At 42.3% G+C, this 19,577-nt stretch overlaps 2 protein-coding genes across 2 annotated transcripts in view; one reads left to right on the forward strand and one right to left on the reverse strand.

Moving 5' to 3' along the window:
- Positions 1–4,195, forward strand: part of RBPMS (RNA binding protein, mRNA processing factor) — an 89,814-nt gene extending 85,619 nt beyond the window's left edge. Inside the window, exon 9 of the mRNA XM_019642845.1 lies at positions 2,691–4,195. The gene's annotated coding sequence lies outside the window, so the exon portion shown is untranslated. The remainder of the gene's footprint in view (positions 1–2,690) is intronic.
- A 7,700-nt stretch (positions 4,196–11,895) lies between these two features.
- GTF2E2 (general transcription factor IIE subunit 2) overlaps positions 11,896–19,577 on the reverse strand; it is a 71,366-nt gene continuing 63,684 nt past the window's right edge. The window contains exons 6-7 of the mRNA XM_019642846.1: positions 13,688–13,803; positions 11,896–12,410 (exon numbers count right to left, since the gene is read on the reverse strand). Coding sequence (XP_019498391.1) covers positions 12,291–12,410; positions 13,688–13,803 — 236 coding nt within the window. The 3' untranslated portion in view covers positions 11,896–12,290. The remainder of the gene's footprint in view (positions 12,411–13,687; positions 13,804–19,577) is intronic.

The following is a 19,577-nucleotide window of genomic DNA, read 5'->3' on the forward strand; positions in this document are numbered from 1 at the left end:
AACATGACCAAGCCTTTAAGGGCCTTGAGGGATGTGTTAGGGATTTGGGTCTCCGGGAGGCACTGTCGAGACCTGACAAGGAGGCGGGGGTGTTAGGAGTCATGGTCATCTTGGTACCCAGAGCAAAATGGATGAAGAGTCAAGTTTGAAGCACACACCAGGAGAGGCAAAGCCATGGTGGTGGTGTCAGGAATAGAATGATCTGAGGAGAGCAGGGCTGAGTGCGGGACAAAGACACCCGGGCAGCGGGGGCAGGAGCTGTGCTAAGGCGAGGTGTGGTAAGTCTGAGCTTCGACAGAGCCTTTGATGTCATGGCAGAAATGTCCAGGAACTGGTTGTGGAACCAGAAAGAGGCCAAGCCTAGCAACGTGCATTTGCCCAAAGATGGCTGTGAGCTCTCCTGAGAAGAAAGCAGGCGGCCAGCGAGGCCCTTACAGACACAGCCAAGAGCTGGAGGGGATGGCAGGGACCCATGGGCAGCAGGTCACCCGTGGCCAGTGCCTCTTTTCCCGCCGCTCATTCAGCCCCTTCTCTGTCCCTGAAAGCGGTGCGGCAGCTTTGTTCCAGGCCGTTGGTGTCAATGCCGTCACCACATCCAGTTTCCGCTGCTTTTCCAAGATGGCGCTCTCCAAGTCTGTGTTCTGTCAGAGGTTGCTGGGGGTGCGCAGGCCCCTTAGGTTCCCAGAGTCCAAGCGCTGCCAAGTGCCATTCCCTGTGGATTGTTCCAAAGTACGGACAGCTGTGGTGTGGCTGCTGTTCCTCAGAAATGGTTTCCTGGAGTCAACATACACAGCTTGGGCTGCTGGCACATGGTCAAGTTTGGGATGACGTGCAATGTGTCATTCCATGCCTGACAAGCCGAGAATGTGGGGGAAGGAAACGGGCCTTGCATCCACTTCCTCTAAGCTGGTTTCCCTCATCTGATGCGTGGTGACTGGGGACGTCGCCCCATATCACTTGAGGGGAGGGTGCTTTGGTGGTTAAAGAGCAGCAGAGCAGGCATTTGTGGGGATGTGAGATGGGCCAGAAGGTCGTGGGTTCATTGGGAAAGTCAGCTAGTAGTACAGCCCCAAAGATAATACCTAGCCTCATAAGCCCCCTACAACCCTGGATCCCTACCCCATGGACCGACGCCCCAAGGCTGGGCACTCTCACTTCTGCTACATGAGATGCACACCTAGTGCCCCACCGCCTGCCAGAGAGAATTCAGGGTGTAGTAGAAGAAACATAGCTTTCCAGCCAGGTCCTTCTGCTGGCCCTGCTCACTAAGCAGCACAGGATGTGTGACCTACACCAAAGATGGGGTGTGAACAGGCCTGGCCCACATCCAGCATCTGGTGAGTGGGGTTGATCCCTCTCTTGTGCTGGGCATCAGGGGAGGCAAAGGAGTCAAAGTGAGTTTTTCTGAAGGCGTTTACTTCCTCCTGCTGGCCACGCCCTGTTGCAGAGTTCTACTGAGAAAGTAAAAGGAACAGATGGGAGGTGAGGTGGGGGGGGGGTCACTGAAGTTCTGTGTGGGTGTGCCAGGCCTCAGAGCCTGAGTTGGAAGCATTTCTAAAACCAAAGGGCTCTCTAATTTGGCCTCTCTATAACAAGCATAATTAACTTGATGTGCTAGGACTAACAGTTACAGCAAGCTGAAAAGACAAGTAAATGTTATTCTAACATTATAGATATCTAACATTAGATAAAGTTCTTACATGTCCAGATCCGTTAGATAAAGTTCTTACATGTCCAGATCCGTTCTCTTGAAAGCTACACCTGATGTCTTCCTGTGGATTTTTCCATGATCCATAGGTATGTGGTAATTATATTGGGTCTTCTGACTTGTAGCCCATCATTATTTCCACCCATTTGTACTGTCATCTACAAATGAAACTGTGAGAAGAGTTACTGGATCATAGTTCAGATTCAGGTGCAGCTGGCATTGTACAGATCTGGTTTGAACAGGAGTATTTACTAAAATTGTGCAATTAGCTATATTTGAGTGTTCATTTAAATATGTTTCTAATTTCAGGTTATACTGCTAAATACACATTTTCCCAAATAAGTCTAACTTAGGACAATTATATGGATTCTCAATCATGATGCTATTTTCTTCAGAGCATCCTCCCACTCACAAGCATTTCCCTGTACAAAACTCTAGTATATGCGGACATATTTCTGTATATACCTTTTCTACATCCATAAATTTATGAGACTGACATGTTGATAAGATGATGGTAAGAAAACAAGGGACCTGGGAGTTGAGATAAAAGTAAAATGACAGAATAACAGTAGAGGTTTGACAATGCAGCCTTTCACATAATTAAAGTAAAACCAGACACAAAGGAGCCAAGATGTATTTAAGAAACTTGTGGGACTCTGACATCAGCAGTCAGAAAGACTTCAGTGATTATTCGAAGGCCCTTTTTTCTGCCACAAAGCAAAACAAACATGAGTATCTCCTTGCAACTGTAGGGGAAGGAGGTCTTATGCTCCCTATGTATCTAAGGTGAGAACATTGATACTCGTATGGTCTTTATTTGGTGAGTCAGTAAATACACTCCATGGTGACATACACTTGCACTTTGGTAAGGAATCACCCATGAATTTCCCCATCAACAGGTGTTTCCTAACAGCCCCGCAGCTAGGAGGGAGTGTACACGCTTGTGAGAGCTGCTTTCCTTACACACTTCTTTCTGTTTCAGGCTTGAAAAAACCTTGCCCAGTTTTGACCCCTTCAAGACTTTGCCACAGCCTCCATCACACATCTGTTTTTCTCAAAGAAAAAAATATAATAAATATGTTTTACTCTTTTACACTGTATAATTGTAAGAAATAGTGTTTTTTTGTGAACGCATGGTCTGACATTTCTGTACAGTTTGGATATATTTTCAAACAAAACATAAAAGATGTCAACAATAAAACCAAGAGCGTGAGTATTTTTATACCATTTAAATACGACAGGATGGATAATCTTACACTGGGTTGGATAACAATTTTTGTGCTTGACTTTTGAATGCCTGTAATTAAAAATATCTATTTTTTTTCCTCTAAAATAAGCTGCATGTTTGAGGCATGTTTTTAAATATTAAAATTTCCATAATTGTATTGTGAATAGAGAAATCTGTGCCTGGCCTGAGTCCAGGGTAAATTAGAAGCGTGATGTTAGAAACAGAACTGTGCTGTCTGCAGTGCTAGGTGCACACTCGCGGCTCTGGTAAGACGTCCCTGCAAGACAATCAAAAGCCTCCAGGAGCTTCTCCCGTGGCGGCACAGTCACAGCTGGGCAAAGAAGCCTTTCCTTGGTACAGATTCCTGCTCAGAGTGAGCCCTTAGAAAGCCCTGGCAGCCCAAGAGGTGGCTGCACAAACTGACGCACAGATGCCTCATGCCCACAGCAGTGTCTCACAGAGAAGGCAAAACCTCGGCTTGGGAGGCTAGGCTGCCTCAGGATGGAGCCGGCGGTGCCCAACCTGCGTGGCTGCAGCGGGCAGCTCCCAGCTCCCAAGTGATTCCTGAGTCTGGGCAGCAACAAGCCAAACGAGCCATTGAAAACTTTATCTTGAACCCCGTGTGCTCACGGGGACACTACCTACCACACCAGCCCAGAGAGGGGGTGCAGCCAGTGGGTGTTTGGAATGAAACTGTGTAGCTCGCTTCAAGACTCCTCAAAACCAGAATGTCAGTCTTGTATCATAAGCTGACACATTTCCACAGTCTGACAGCTGAGTCTCTGCCCCTGTTGTAGAAGAGCCGGGTGTGTAAAAATACACTGATCTAAGAATTTTCAAGTGCTGATATAGCTAAAAATGATCACAATCTTTCTTACTGATCTGCTTACATTGCGCTGAAGACTTCCTTGTTTTAATGATTATATGGTTGTTTTTGGGGTTTTTTTGGTTTCATTATTTTCCATTAGAAATAAAGATGTCAAGCTTTTAAAGGTCATCACAACAAAACGACAGAGAGCCAGGGCAGCGGGGCTGCCACCCGCACATACATGAGGCCAAGGGCTCGGCAGCGTGGGGCCAGCTGTGTTCAAGCCCGCTTACGCCTTCAGCGCCGCCTGGCTCACAGTGAGACTTCTGTACTCCTGTTTCTAAGGAAAACAGCAACTTCCACACAGTCTATTATGCTTTTATAAACTGTTTAAAGGTACTTTTCTATTGTTCTTTTTAAAAATAAAGTGCTTATCCCAGCTGTCACTCCACTGCTTGGCAAATTCCTTTTTTACAAGATGAACCAAATGCATACATGCCACACTGCAGATGAGGGACAGCAGATTTCTTTCCCATTTCCTGGCCTCAAGCTAAGGACAGGGACTAAAGGAGGAGGCAGAGCTGGGAGAGCCAGAGAATAATGTCTACAAATGCTCTACTGTGGGCACTCGGTGAATGACATGGACGCGTTAGGCCACGGGCCCTTTCTGGAGCCTTCCTGACCTGGCAGGAAGATCTCAGGGCTGGTTCGCATACCTTTTGTGATGCCTTGTACTGCACTCAGTTGACCCCACACCCACCTCAGCCTACAAAGCTTTAGTTCCAGGTTATCTGAAATCTCAAAATAGTCATTTGTGGTTTCCTGCTAACTTAGAAAATATATATTTAATTGATAGCCAAGATGATAAAAGTGTTTATATACACTCTCACCAACCCCACTTCCCCCAAAAAGGAGGAGGGATGGAGGAGAGGGCAGGGGGAAGCACAGTGCTCAATTCCAGTAATGGAAACAACCACTAGTAACTATTAGTCTTGTTCGGCACTGACATTGTTGGTCCTGTGGTTTGGATCTCACATCCCTTTTGCAGAGGAGACCATCACCAAAAGCAGGTCCCCATCATAGCCCTCCAACACTCTGGAGCCCAGGTATAACCGCAGAAAACCACCGGTGCTGTCCACATCCTTGGCCAGACAGCCCAGGAACTGAGGGCATCTCCCTCTGAAGGCATCTCCCTTCTGCCTGCCTTGGGCCACCCCCATCCCAGTCACTGCCTGAACACAGTCTCTTCCATATGCTTTTTCACAAGGGGCCTTGGGATGGAGGAATGAGTGCCCTAATCACCATGCCAACAGTCAGTCATTAGTGATGTGCAACTGACAAGTCTGGATGGCATTTAAGAACTCCGGAAAGGGCCAGCCGAGCGGCACGTTGGTTAAGAGCTGCCTTGGGACGCCACCTCTGAGCAGCAGGGCCCCGGTTCGGATCCCACATGACGGCCAGTGACACTGCCCTCTACAGCTAAGATGGTGAACAACAGCTCGGCCTGGAGCTGGGCTGCCGTGAGTCACCAGTGACGGCGTAGGCTGTAGCCCTTGCTGCAGTGGGCTGCCATAAGCTACCGTGTGTGGCTGGCAGCCAGAGTGAGCGGCTGTCCACAGGCCGGCGACCGATCTGCCTCACCTGGGAAGATCGCAATGATAATACCCACATAGGCCAGTGAAGCAACGTCCTCCACAACTAGAATGAAGAACAAAAGGACAGCAACTTGTCTGTTCCCCTTCCCCCGATTTCCCAGCGCTGTTCCCCTCCCCCAATTCCCCAATAAAAAAATCTTTTAAAAAAACCCCAAAAAAACTCCAGATATATTCCCACTGACCACTCAGTTGGACACCAGCTTCATTACAGTCTGAAAAACTGCCTTGGTCACCCTACTGAGCAGGAATGAAGTGTCTTGGAGTTGAGATGAGAAAAGGCAAGTCTGTTCTCTTGCATAATGTCCCAGTTTATAGGTTCCAGAAAGATGGTAACTAAGCCATCTTTTTGTTTCATTACCAAGTAAACCCTCCATTGGGAGGGGAAGATGTGCCACTTGTGAACACAAGACTAATGTAGCTATAAAACTGCCATCTAAAATTAAATACTATGCCTTCCACCTCTAACAAAATGACAAATTAAAGGAACTTGGGAAAGTACCTTAAAACTTGCAAAATGAAAAGTTATTATTCCAGTTAATCATATGTAGGCTTCAAATTCACTGGACCCAGTGTTTGCATATACATTGGACCTACTTTTATGGGACCAACTTACAACTCTTAATGCCCTCATCTCTGAGGTTCCCCAAACCCCAGCACTCCATAGCATTTTGGGTCCTGAGCTGTGTGGCATAAGAAATATTCTTGAGAATGAAGGGGGCCTGGCTAACATCCCTGAATTCTGTATCACAACACACAAGTACTCTTGGTGTCTGTGTCAGGGTGACACAGAAGAGGAATCAACTAGTTCTTCCTGAGTGCTTTGAGCAAGGCATGCCAAGTGCTAGGAATATGCACATTTCCTACTGCATGCCACTGTCACTGGGACATCCAGGTGAAAAGAGCATTCTTACCAGGTTTTAAGAGTATCAGTGCATGACTGCTCTTACTCTTCAACTCAGTCTATTCTGTCACACCCTCTCATGACATCAAACAATTTTACAACATTCTTAGAACGCAGAAGAATATTTGTTATTAGTGAGATATTATCTGAAATACTGGTCCTCAAAACTAAGAACTGGTGATACTGAAACCCTTATGCAATCAGCTAATTAAGGCACCCAAATTGGGAAAATATACAGACTCCCACAATAAAGCTCCTATGTGCCACTGCTGCAGAATGCCTTAAGATGGTACTATAAAATAGTATTAACTCTTTACTAAACTGACCTGGCTCTGTAACTATCCCAAGTTCCCAAAGATGTCAATATGCCATAAAAATTCTTCCTTGTCTTATCCCCTTTTCACAGCTCACTAGTGACACCCATGGGTTCTATTTCAACAGTGCCTCCAGAGTACCAACCACACTGCTTCCTGCTTTATGAGGGAGACGGGAAAAGGCCCTGTGGGTATCACATACTATACCCACAAACAAACCATACACCTACAAACCATAACATACTATACCCATAAATAAAGACAATGTGCACACGCATTTCACACTTAAAATTCAAGTGACACCCTGACCATGCTAATTTAACACTAAATTAGAAAATTAGGCCAGATGCTTAAATTCAACCCAAACTTGTCTTCTGAGCACAAAGCACAAAAGGAATGCAATGAGGCTCAAGTTAAAATATTTGCCTGGACAAAAGAACACTTTTCCTCTAAAACTAGAATGCAGGTCTTGGGTGTGAAAGGCTCAGTAAGAAAGTTCAAATTCTTACAACAGCAAGTGTGAGATAAACCTGCTCTTGGGTTTTCTGGATCAGGCCCTGCCAAGTTCAGGCTATAGTTTACTCAGTTCTCTCCTGTTAGTACCCTTCTGTTTTCAGTTATTTAAAATATTTTAAAGGTAAGTTTGCATTGAATGTCCTTTGACGTACAACCCCTACAAAATTCTGGGTGGTTGAAATTCCCTGGGTTCTCACAGGGTCTTGAAACCACATGGCTTGAGTCACAGGAATGTGCTGGTGGACCTCAAAACCAGGGGGGCTGGCCCAGTTCTATGGGCCAAGCTGTCCAAAGGGGCCTATGGACAGCAGCCTTACCACTCTGGTGGAGGGCACCAGCCACATTTATTTCTGATGGAAATCCTTTTATGAAGGAAAACGTACATTGGTTTTTTTAGTTATGGGCAGAAGGTAACTCAAAAACACAATGCCGAAGCCTAGTCTAGCTCTGTTTCCAAAGTGCTCACTCCACACATCACACACACATGTGCACGCGTGACAGGAATGGGGCAGGTGTTCCAAGGTCCAGTTTGGCTGAGAAGTGGTTGCCTAGAGGTCCTTGGACTTCCCCACACCTCTACCTCCCACAGAGCATCTACTGGTTTCTCAGAACAAGCCCACAAAATACACCCTGGGAAAAGATGGACCGTCCTACATGAAGCCCTGAGGATAGCAACACATTAATGACAGGTCACCACTGCTATCTCCATGCACAGTACTACAGCCTGGCTACAGGGCAACAGTGCTAGTCCTGGCTTGTTAAGAGCACTCAATAAAACCTTAGAAAACCCCAAACCTTTCCCACAAATATATCATTTGCAAGTAAAAACAGTGGTTAGAAGGAAGAAGGGACACTGAGTCTCCTATGCCTCAGAAAATTGTCAGCTAATAAGAAGGGGGGAATTTATAAATCCAAATGGCCTACTGCCACATTCAGAACATTTTTTCTACTAGTGATTTCAAACAGCTCAGAGAAGTAATCAAGGGCTGTACCTTGGCAATGCCCTCCCTATGAACACTGAACGGCAACAGTGGGTCAGCCCTGCACTGCCTTGTCACTAACACTCTGCTCCACACGTATCAAGTGCTCCTTGTCCCCCGAGACCCATCATCTGGCCACGCTTATAGGATGTGACGGCAGCAGCCAAAGTTCACTTTTTACACTTGGTCTAGGCTCGGCTACAGTTCTCTTAGCTATCCCCTTTTAAAGGCCTCCAATGACTGTGATGAATTATAGATCAAAATGCAGTACAGACTAACCTCTTAACGCATCCAGCCATGCCCATTCCCACTTCTAAATGGCCAGCAGATCTAGGAGAAAGGGGCAGAGGCAAGAACATGACTGCAACTTGAACGCAAATTTCTGGTGGCTGTGTCTTTAAACATCCAGAAGAACTGGTAAAAGATTCTTCTTTCTTTTTATTACAATCTTCAAACATAACTGGGCTATCACAATTTCCCACAAAGACTATACCCCTCCCCACATGTCACCAGATGACCTAATCCCAGTACCTTAACATGGGGTATAGGGAGGAATTTCTCTCCCATGTAGTAGGCAAAGGCGATCAAGGCTTCACACAAGAAAATCCAAGTAAATGAGGTAGAGCTACAGAATTTCCAAGTGTGAAAATTTAGCAAAACATTTCATTTCTCTAAATCTCCATTTCCTCATTTCTGAAATGAGTTGAGACAAGTTAACAGAAACCTATAAGGCCAGTTCACGAAGTACTGATGAGCACAGGCTTAGCTGGGAACCACTAGTGATACACAACTGGCAGGGAAGCATCTGGTCTTAGAACCTGTGACAGATGCAAAGCAAGATGAGGTGTTTGAGATGTCCAAAATGCTTTCCCAGACCCAATCAACAAAACAGCTGGGGACAGGTGATATCCTCATGATGACAACATAGGGTATTCCTGATTTTGTTCCCTTCACAAGAACAACTGACAACCAACTATTCATGGATGAGGCCACCACTGAGCAGTCTAGAACACAAGGGTGAGGGTGAAGCACCCCCTGCACCAGAGACCAAGACAGACCCAGGAGGGTGGGAGGAGCAGCTACGCGCTGACAATGCAGGCCAGCGCAGCACCACGCCAAGAAGTCTCCCCTGAGCCTACAGTTCCTCTAGTGGGAAAAGAGCCCAAGAGGATGTCCAGCTGCCCTGACGTTGTGCGTCACTTTTTAGGAGCCCCCTCTGGTCTCACCCCACATGGATTTGCAGGGAAATTGACCATCAGGAATCTGACTGTGGCAGAGAAGGGGAGATGGGCTTGCAACAGCACCGAACTGTTGGCAGACTGTGTTCCTACCTGCAGCACCCACGGACTCAGGCACCGCATAACAATGTTTCAGTTAGCGATGAACCGCATGTAGACAGTGGTCCCATAAAATTATACAGAAGCTGAAAAATTCCTATCACCTAGTGACATCCTATCCATCACAAACATCACGTGTTTGTGGTGATGCTGGTGTAAACAAACCTAATGTGCTGCCAGTCGTATGAAAGTATAGCACATACCATTATAGTAGTAGGCTATACCATCTGGGTTTGTGTAAGTGCAGTTGTTTTTATACAACAACGAACTGCCTAATGACGTTTCTCAGAAAGTATCCCCCTCATTAAGCAGCTCATGACTGTAACAATCCCCACCAACAGCCTTGTTCATCTACAGAACCAAGTAGGTGGCATGGTCCAAGCAGGGAATTCAACAGGGTACAGGTCTAAGAGACCTGCCTCAAGCTACGAGATCTGCCAGCCCTGGAGCCTGATCTGCCCTTGCCTAGACAGGGGGACTAAGTCATAGCCCCAACCACTGCTCAGTGACGCTCCCAGCCACATCTGACCTGAAAATTTGACCAGAACACCTGGAAAGCTGCATGGCCCACAATGCTCAAGCAGAGTCTGGCAGGCAAAGCTATTAAATCTGCAAAGAAAATCCAATGTCCCTGTTCAGCCAGAGAACTTGGGATGCAGGTTGGCTTGAGTCAAGAAAATAAAGACCCTTACTGGCCTTGGAACTGGTTCTTCCACCGTACAGGGCAAGGAAACTAATGTAAAGTATCGCCCATTTAAGACATTTTATGTCTTAAGACTCATGGTAATCATAAGGGAAAAACCTGTAGTAATTCCACAAAAAAACATGATAAAGAAGTTAAAGCATACTGATACCAAAAGATATCAAGACACAAAAAGACTGCAGGATATAAAACAAGGAACACAAGATCTACAAAACAGCCAGAAAAAAACTAAAACAACAGTAAGTCCTCACTTATCAATAATTACCTTAGGTGTAAATACATTCAATTCTCCAATCAAAATACAAAGAATGCCTGAATGGATAATAAAACAAGATCCAAATGACTACAAGAGACTCATTCAAGCCTTAACAACACACAGACTGAGAGTGAAGAAATGTAAACAGATACTTCAAGCAAATGGCATCCAAAGAAAACGGGTAGTTATATCAGACAAAATAAACTTTACTAAAAATGGTAAAAAGAGACAAAGAAGGTCACTATATAATGATAGACGGGACAATCCATCAAGAAGATATGACAATTGTAAATATTTATGCATCCAACTTTGGAGCACCCAAATATATAAAGAAAAAACTAACAGAGCTAAAAGGAGAAATATGCAGCAATACAATAATAGCTGGGGACTTTAATACCCCATGCTCAACAATGGCTAGATCATCCAGACAGAATCAATAAGGAAACAGATTTCAATATCACTATAGACAAATTTCCCTAACAGATATATAGAGAACATTCTATCTGGTAACAGCAAATACATATTCTTCTCAAGCATGCATGGAACATTTTCTAGGATAAAATTATATAGGATGTATGTTAGGCCACAAAACAAGTCTTAGCGAATTCAAGAAGACTGAAATCATGCCCAGTATCTTTTGTGACTACACTGGTATGAAACTAGAAATCAATACCAAGGGGAAAATGGGAAAACTCATAAATATGTGGAAATTAAACAACACTCTCCCGAACAACCAATTTAATTTCTTCAAAGTATCTTGAGACAAATGAAAATGGAAATACAATATAACAACAATTTATGGATGCAGCGAAGAGTTCTAAGAAGAAAAGTTCATAGAAATAAAAACCTACATTAAGAAACAAGGTCTCAAATAAACAACCTAACTCTACACATTAAGGAACCAGAAAAAGAACAAACAGTCCAAAATTAGCAGAAAGAAAGAAAGAATAGAATTAGAGAAGCATATCATAGTACAGATAAGGAAAATGAAGACTTTGCCACAGGAGGCTGCAACGACCACAGAGATTTCCCTAATGTCATCACGCCTCTTAACAACCCATGTGTTTGACAATGGTTCTCGTTAGCTCTGCCAGTGATGGGGAGATAAAAGGAACCTCCAACAGAAGAGCCACGTGAAGGTTGGGATGTAAAGCTGATATTCAGGTTAGCAAGAAGACTCTATCCATCCTTGATGGCATGAGACCATGACTTGCAAAATCCAGGACGCTAAATACTGAGGTACTGTTTTAAAAGAAAACATTAAAAATCATATATAGTGATTTTTGCTTCACTTTATTGCTTCAGTTGCTAACAAGAGGCAACACTTTGTGTTCCAACTGTGAAATCCATATGCTCAGCAACACAGCACACAGGTCACAGTCTCCAACAGTGTCTCAAACACACACCCTGTGGGAATTAAAGACCAGAGCTGCCAACTGCGATTGCCAAGAACAAAAAGACACAAACTGAATTCACTAACACCTTAGAGTTCCTTTGACAATGATTTTATTATAAATATGTTCTTTGGAATAAACAAGTATTACATTCAAGACTATCTGCAAACTTGTTCTAAAGTAATAAAAGAGGAAACATGGAACCAGGAACCACTTAGAAGTAGCGATAAATAGCAAAGACACCTGCATGCCATGCTAAGTGCCTTTCCCCCCAGAACTAACAGCAGGTTAACAGGGACATCACATTTCTCATTAGCCTATTCAATGAAAATAAGCTTTGAGTTTGGTAATTTGCACTTGTTCTGTAAACTGCGCTGCTCCTCTCTCAGTCCCAAGAAGCAGGGTGGGAAGACAGTCAGTCTTCAGGTGCCAGTATCAGTAAGGAGGGCCCTGCGTTGGCCTGGGGCTCTGTGCTCACCTACGGCAGTGCTCACTGTTTGCCGGGGACAACGTCAGAGTAGTCCTTCAGCACACCAGCCATGTGTTCATTGTGAGTCTTAAACCGGCGCTTTTTCTGCGAAGCAGGCTTTTTCCTTCTCTGAATAGGGGCCTATAGGGAAAGGTAAAAACAGAAACAGTAGCTACTCAGAGGGATGATACAGTAGGATTTACTAAGGATGCCCAGAAACCAGCAGCAAAGAGAGATGGGGCGTTTGGCCTGCTTTTCTGCTTTGTCGCCCAGCCTCACCCACACCCGTCCACAGCATACTCCCAGCCGCAGGAGGCCCGGTGCTTTCTGCTATGACGTGCATGCCTCATCTGGAATAAATGGGCTGGCACAACAACTGACCAGAACCATTCTAGGCACTTAGGGGATAAAGAGAGGCAGTAACACTCTTTGATTTTCATCACTATTATCTGGTTTAAAAATATATCCATCGTTACCAATTAAAAAAGATTTGATGTAAGCAGCAAAACAGAGATATGGCAAAATTGGGAAGTGGATGGGCACACGAAGATTTGTTATTATCATTCTCTATTCTTTTCAGTATACCTGAAATATTAATACCACATGATGAAACCAACAAGCTAAACAATGATAAGAAACCATAAAGTGCCGCAATTACCCTAATTCATGGAGATCACTGGCAATAAATCTTCCGTTTTAAGGAGTCCTAAAAATTCATTGTGCATGCACACACGCACCCCAAAAGTCACAAAGGCAGCAAGCTACACAGCCTGATGGTGGACAAGGCAAAGGGGGAGAGAGGTGTGGCAGCTACAATCTATAGTGTTGGTGAATTATTCCTCATTTGGACTTTGTCCTGGGACTAACATAGTTGATTAGCTGATACAAGACAATTCACAAGTCCTCATTCCATTACAAATCCCTCACCTGAGCAGGATTTGGGACTACAAAGACAAAATATCTGGTGCCTAAGGGATCTGAAAGTCAACAAGGACAATTCAATGTGATCAGGGCAAAGGAAGAGCCAGGCACCAAGACCGCTGGGCTCACTGGAGCAAAGGGGAGGAGGGCACGACTAAAGCCTTAGAGGCCAGATGAGGAAGTAGGCTCCTGGTTACAGGCTGGGAGGCCAGTATGTGGGCACCAGGAAAAGTCTGGTATGGCTGGAGCTTAAGAGTAGACACTGCTAGGGCAGGGGTGGAGGGGTGATGGGGGAAACTCCACATGCCTGGGGACCAGCACTTGAGGGCCCTCAATCACCCACACATGATCTAGTTTGCAACTGACCAAGATCCATGGATTAGGACACAGAAGAAACTGAAGTGAGAACTGACTACCTGCTCTTCAGAGAGCAGAACAGGAGGCGGGCTAACAGCTCAAAGAACAGAGGCTTACATTTTTTTCTAGCGATTACATACCACTTTCTTTGGTCCGGATTCCTGCATGGAAGAAATACCCTGTCGCTTCAGATATTCTTCAATTTTCTCCTCATCCATTGAATCCACAGTGACACTCCTCCACAGTTTCTGAAACTCTGTGCCAGCAAGATAGTAGTTATTTTACAAATGATGTTCACAAACTATAGCATCTCAGTGATCGAAATCCAGGCTTCAATATTATCTCCTCTGGTCTACATTAGCACATCTGAGGTTTCATTATAAAAACAAAGGAAGTAAGACAACATTCAAATGCTGGACACTGAGTAGCACAAGGGCCTGGGAACATAAACTGCATAATTACACGGCAGATCAGTAGTGTTCTATTTCTAGTCCAGTCAATAAAGGGCCACATGCTTAAGGCCTCCCTGCTTTCCTGGGGAAGAAAGGTAGCCAACACTCTTTTATTCCAAAAATCAGTTCTCTCCACTGAAACAGTTCAAATTCCTGCTTCTCTCCCCTGAGGTCAGTATACTCCATTTCTTCTCCTAACAGTAAAAAGAAACACACAGGGAAATTGGCAACCCAAGTTTTATACTGGAGTGAGGAGCTATAACAGTTTACAGTTGACCCTTGAACAACAGGTGTTTGAACTGCACAGGTCCATTTACATGTGGATTTCCTGCCCTCCCCCCGCCCCCAATAAATACATTGGGAAAATTTGAGGGAGATTTGTGACAATTTGAGTAAACTCGCAGATGAACCTTATGATTTTAATAACATTTTCTTTTCTCTAGCTTACTTTATTGTAAGAATACTTTACATGTAACATACAAAATATGTGTTAATTGACTGCTTATGTTATCAGTAAGACTTTCAGTCAACAATAAGCTATTAGTAGTTAAGTTTTTGGGGAGTCAAAAGTTACACTCGGCTTTTCAACTGTGTGGGGTATTGGTGCTCCTAGTTCCCACGTTGTTCTAGCTTCAAATAAATTATCCCAGTTCACATGTAGTGTAAAGATGTCATAATAATATACTTCCTCCTGACCTTTGAGTTATCGTTGTAATAAGTTTTACTATTACATATGCTCTAAACACAACATACATTTCTTTTAGCTTCAGTCAGCTATCTTACAGAGCAATTAAAAATAAGAAAGTTTTTAATTAAAAAATTAACATTTTAAAATTAGAAAAACATGAATTTTACACTTACCTTCCTTTATTCCATTTACAGCACACTCTCTTATTTGTACACATCCAAGTTACTGTCTAGTATCACATTCCCTCTGCCTGAAGAACTTCCTTAGTATTTCTGTTAATGCACGTCTGATGACAATGCATTCTCTCAGTTTCTGGGATGCTCAGAGTATTGCTCTGAAAGAGTAACTCTCCTTCATTTCTGGAAGACTATTTTTGCTGGGTACAGAATTTTGAGTTGAGAAGTTTTTCCCTTTTGTCCCTTTAAAGCTGTCACTGCACTGTCTTTTGGTTTGCACATGTCCACATGAGACGTCTACTATAATTTTTTTTCCTTTATAATGACCTTTTCCCTCTGATTACCATCCCTATTTTCATCTTCATTTGTTAGCAGTGTGAATATAATATAACTAGGTGTTTTTCTGTCATTTGTTTGTTTTTTGGGATCATCTTGCCTTGTGATCTTTGTGCTTCTGGGATCTTTGTTTTGTTGTCTGTCATTAATTTTGGTAAATTCTTGGCCATTATTTCTTCTGTTCCATTCTCTTCCTCTTCTCCTGAGATTTTAATTACACATTCAGACCATCTGAAATTATCTCAAAGCTAAAAGATGCTCTGTTATATTTTTTCATGTTTTTTTTCTTTGCATTTCAGTTCAGATAATTTGTATTGGCCTATCTTCAAGTTTTCTTTCCTTGGTTATGCCAAGTTCATTGATGAGTTTATTGAAGACATTCTTTGTCTCTGTTATGGTGCTTTTCATTTCTAGAATTTCCATTTGTTTTTTTTTTTATAATGTTTATCTCTCTGCTGAAATATCCTACCTGATCAAGCATGCTGCCTGCCTTTTCTACTAGAGGGCTTACGTATTAATCAGTTATTTTAACTTACATGTCTGATAGTTCCAATATCTATCTCCTAAGAATTTAGCTTTATTAATTCCCTTGTCTCAAAAGTGCATTGCTTTTCCTTGTTTCTTTTTTATGCCTCATAACTTTTTTCATCTTAACTTTTTTGAAAGCAGGATATCCTCTGTAGGACAGCTCAGACTGAGGTAAATAGTTTTCGTGCCTGGATATGAGCACGTCTTTCCTTCTGCTAGGCCGTTAGTGTGAGGAGGTGGGGTCATTCCAGAGTCAGGACATGAGCTTGATTTGGAATTTGTTGCTTCTATGGTTACCCACAATGCACCACAGACTTCAAATTTCTCTAGCCATACCTGTGCTTAGGGAAGGGCTCATTTGCCAGAGGGTTTTTCTCAATGTCTGCTCAACCCGTGATTTTAGGTCTTCCCTTTAAGCTATACCTAGGATGGTCTGTCAGCCTCCATGCTCTTGGATCTCTCGGCATTCCACTGTTACCTGATAATCCACATCTGTTAGCCTGGTATGGAGTGTGAGTTTTCTGATATTCTGATTAAACCTCTGTATTAGGCAAGCACTGTGTTCCTTGGTGTCTGGGGGATGGCCTCAGGGTTCCTGCTCTGCCCCTTTGCTAACGTTCTGGACCCAGCACATATTCCTGCCCCTTTCTTGGCAGTAGAGGGCTTTCTTTCTGTTACCTTCCCACAGCAGTTTAAGACGTCTGTCTTATAGGAGAGAGGTAGGGAGAAGGATTTTTAGACAGAGCTTCAGGTATTTCCTGAAGCATCTACTAACTGTTCCCCTCCTCCAGACCTGCCCAAGAGGACAGTACCCCCCCCCCAGCCTAGTTTGTAAGCATCCAGTGACGTCTGTGGAGATGGGTGCAAATTCCCATGTGTCTGCAGCCCCCAGGGGTTCTATATTCTCTTGCCAGTCCACACTAAGCCTTTAGCAGTTCATTGAAAAATTCAACTGAATTCTTCTGAGAGGTGTCCATTTTGTCAGTCCCAGGTAAACAAGAGCTTCCATTTCATCTTTTCTTAGAGGTAGCTCCCCGTCCTTAGATTTCGAGACAGGTGGTAGCCCTACAACCTCAGCTCTTTGATAGATACAAGAAAACTATAAATTTGCAGCTGTCTAGGGTTTATTGTTGTTGTTATTGTTGTAAGGGCGGGAACAATGCTTTCTCCAGCTTTTCCATTCTAAGTGAAAGCTAGAAGTTGCCAAGTACCTACTTTTTAGCCAGACTTTAAGAACAATGTGATTAATGTGACTAGCTCTGTTCACTGTGAGTATATATGAGAGAATCAGCTTCAGGTAAAACTTTCAAGTCAGCAATAAAAACATTTTTCTAACTCCAAGAAAGTACACAAAATTGTTTTAAAATGTATACCATAACCAGAATTTCACATATCAAATTTACCATAGTTATTGAAGGAAGCATGTCACACACAAAAGAATAGTTCTGGAATTTTAATTATGACTTGTTACATTCTATCCACATGTAAAAATTGTATTAGAATATGAGTATTACATGATATAACTATACCAATTGAGCTGTATGATTCTCTCTGTACAACAAAAAAGGCAAAGTGCATATGATAAAAGCACTTTTTACCCTATGGTAAATTTTATTCAATACGCTTTTTACCAAGCCTCTGGTACCAGCACTGCAAAATTCAGTTCCTTGAAAACTGAAACTACTTTCACTTTCTACTTGATATGTAATAGTTTATATACTTCAGGCCTCTTATGACACAATCACAAAGGCAATAATACCTACTAGAATAGTGACAGCAATGATCTGGCATATACAACACTATAAATTTTCATGGCACAATGGAATTGCAAGTATATTAAAAACAAAATTTCATTCCTTTTGCTAAAAGAAATGTCACTGGAACTATTTTCAAAAGAAAAATCCCTGAATAAGAACTCTTCATTGTCTTTGTTTTTTCAATAAAACATTTCTACTTCAATCCCTCCTTTCCTTAGCTCAATACTGTTACAGTGTTTAAAAATTACATCTACTATGTAAATGTACTACAGCTGCAAAAATACTTACAATGAACACTAGAAGGCAGGGCCTACGACAGGATCTCACAGGATCCCAAATCTAATTACTTTTTAATGTATGTAGGGAAAGAAATTTCTCAGTTGACAGAGGTAGTACTAAGAGAAATAACCTGGTTTTCTTTAATTTAATAAAATCATTGCAAGAAAATACAAATTAACATCAAAATAATCTTTATTTTCTATGAGACTGGCAAAGTCAACTAAAAACATGAAGGTAAAGAAATGGATACCTTCTCATATACTGCTGTGAAGGATTAAATTGGTCCAAAGAATTGGCTCAAACTTACAATGGGTAATAGGCAATCTGTTGAAAACTTAAGATACGCCTTATGTTTTGACCCAGCAATTCTACTTAAAGAAAACTATAATGAGATAATCGGGCAAGTGGGCATATATTTATGTGCAAGAACTGAGCACTACTTATAATAACATATAGAAAATATAAGATTAAAAAAAAAAGGGAGGGAGGGGGGCTGTCACTTTGAGGGGTAAAAAGTATAACTATTGCACTGTGTTGTACAGCTGAAATTAATTCTAAAAAATGTGTATTTCATAAAAAAAAATAAGAAAAAAAGAAAAAAAAACTAAATTTCTATCTGTGGAACACCAGAAAAAAAAATTTTAAGTACATCCATAAAATGGAATACCATATAGCCATTAAAAAAAATAATGGCCTAAACAGGCATCAGAGCCCCAGAGATGTAGCTGCTGAGAGGAGTCCTGAATTCTAAGGATAAAGCTGAAATTGTTTAGCCTTCCAGGCAGAAAAGAATAAGTTATAAGCAGTGGGAAAAAAGTCAGATGTCATCTAATTTATCACCAGGAACACCAACAAACATTATGTAACTGCGAAAGATCAGTGCAAATGTGGCCAGACTGCTAAACTGGCCGTTTCTTTGCTATCTGTCTAACCAAGCACAAAACTACAGATCCACTGAGTCAAAAACCAGATAGCTAAATAAATGTAAATAAGTAACCAGATAAGTAAGATTAAAACACCTAGTATTTTAGTACTATTTTATATTTCCAGTGCTACTAATAGCTAACTATTATTCTTACTATGTGCCAGGTTCTGTTCCATGCTCTAAGCACTTTTATTTATATTAACTCATTTAATCCTTATAAGGACCATGAGCTACAGATACCATCATTCCTATTTTACAGGTGAGGAGAGTGACATCACAGAAATGGCGGCGTGAGGGGGCCTTCTTGATGTCTTCCCTGGAAGTTACCTATTTTATAGATGATGAATCTCAGAGAAGGGTTAAGTATCCTGCCTAAGCTAGTAAGGAGCAGAGCTAAGAGTTAAACCTACAGTTTGACTACTCAGACTACTCAGACCATTCTCTTAACCACTGCATTTATACTGCCTCTAAATGAATAAGATCCTTATTTAAGGAAATACTAAATCCCTTTGTGAAATAAAGATGCACACCTAGCTCCAAACTACTCTGTGTTCACTTATCTATTTGATTTTTAAAATTACTATACAATAAATTCTCTTACTTGTGCTATATCTCATTTTAGGGCATTTCCTTCTATTACAGATAGAATAAAGAATGAATCTTTAGTAACTGAAAGCTTGCTCTGGTAGTATTTCTTCTCTATAGCTAAGACTGCCACCTAGTGGGCCAAAACAAAAATCTTTATCAATATATTCAAGACAAAGCATTTTGAGGAGTAAAATACAAAAAAAAAAAAAAAGAGAAAGACAAACATTAAGATATGTATTAATTTTTGTAGGGTGACCGGTTAGCTCAGTTGGTTATAGCATAGTGCTAATAAAACCAAGAT

The sequence above is a fragment of the Hipposideros armiger genome, unplaced genomic scaffold (genome assembly GCF_001890085.2).
Source record: "Hipposideros armiger isolate ML-2016 unplaced genomic scaffold, ASM189008v1 scaffold_73, whole genome shotgun sequence".
Lineage (NCBI taxonomy): Eukaryota > Metazoa > Chordata > Mammalia > Chiroptera > Hipposideridae > Hipposideros > Hipposideros armiger.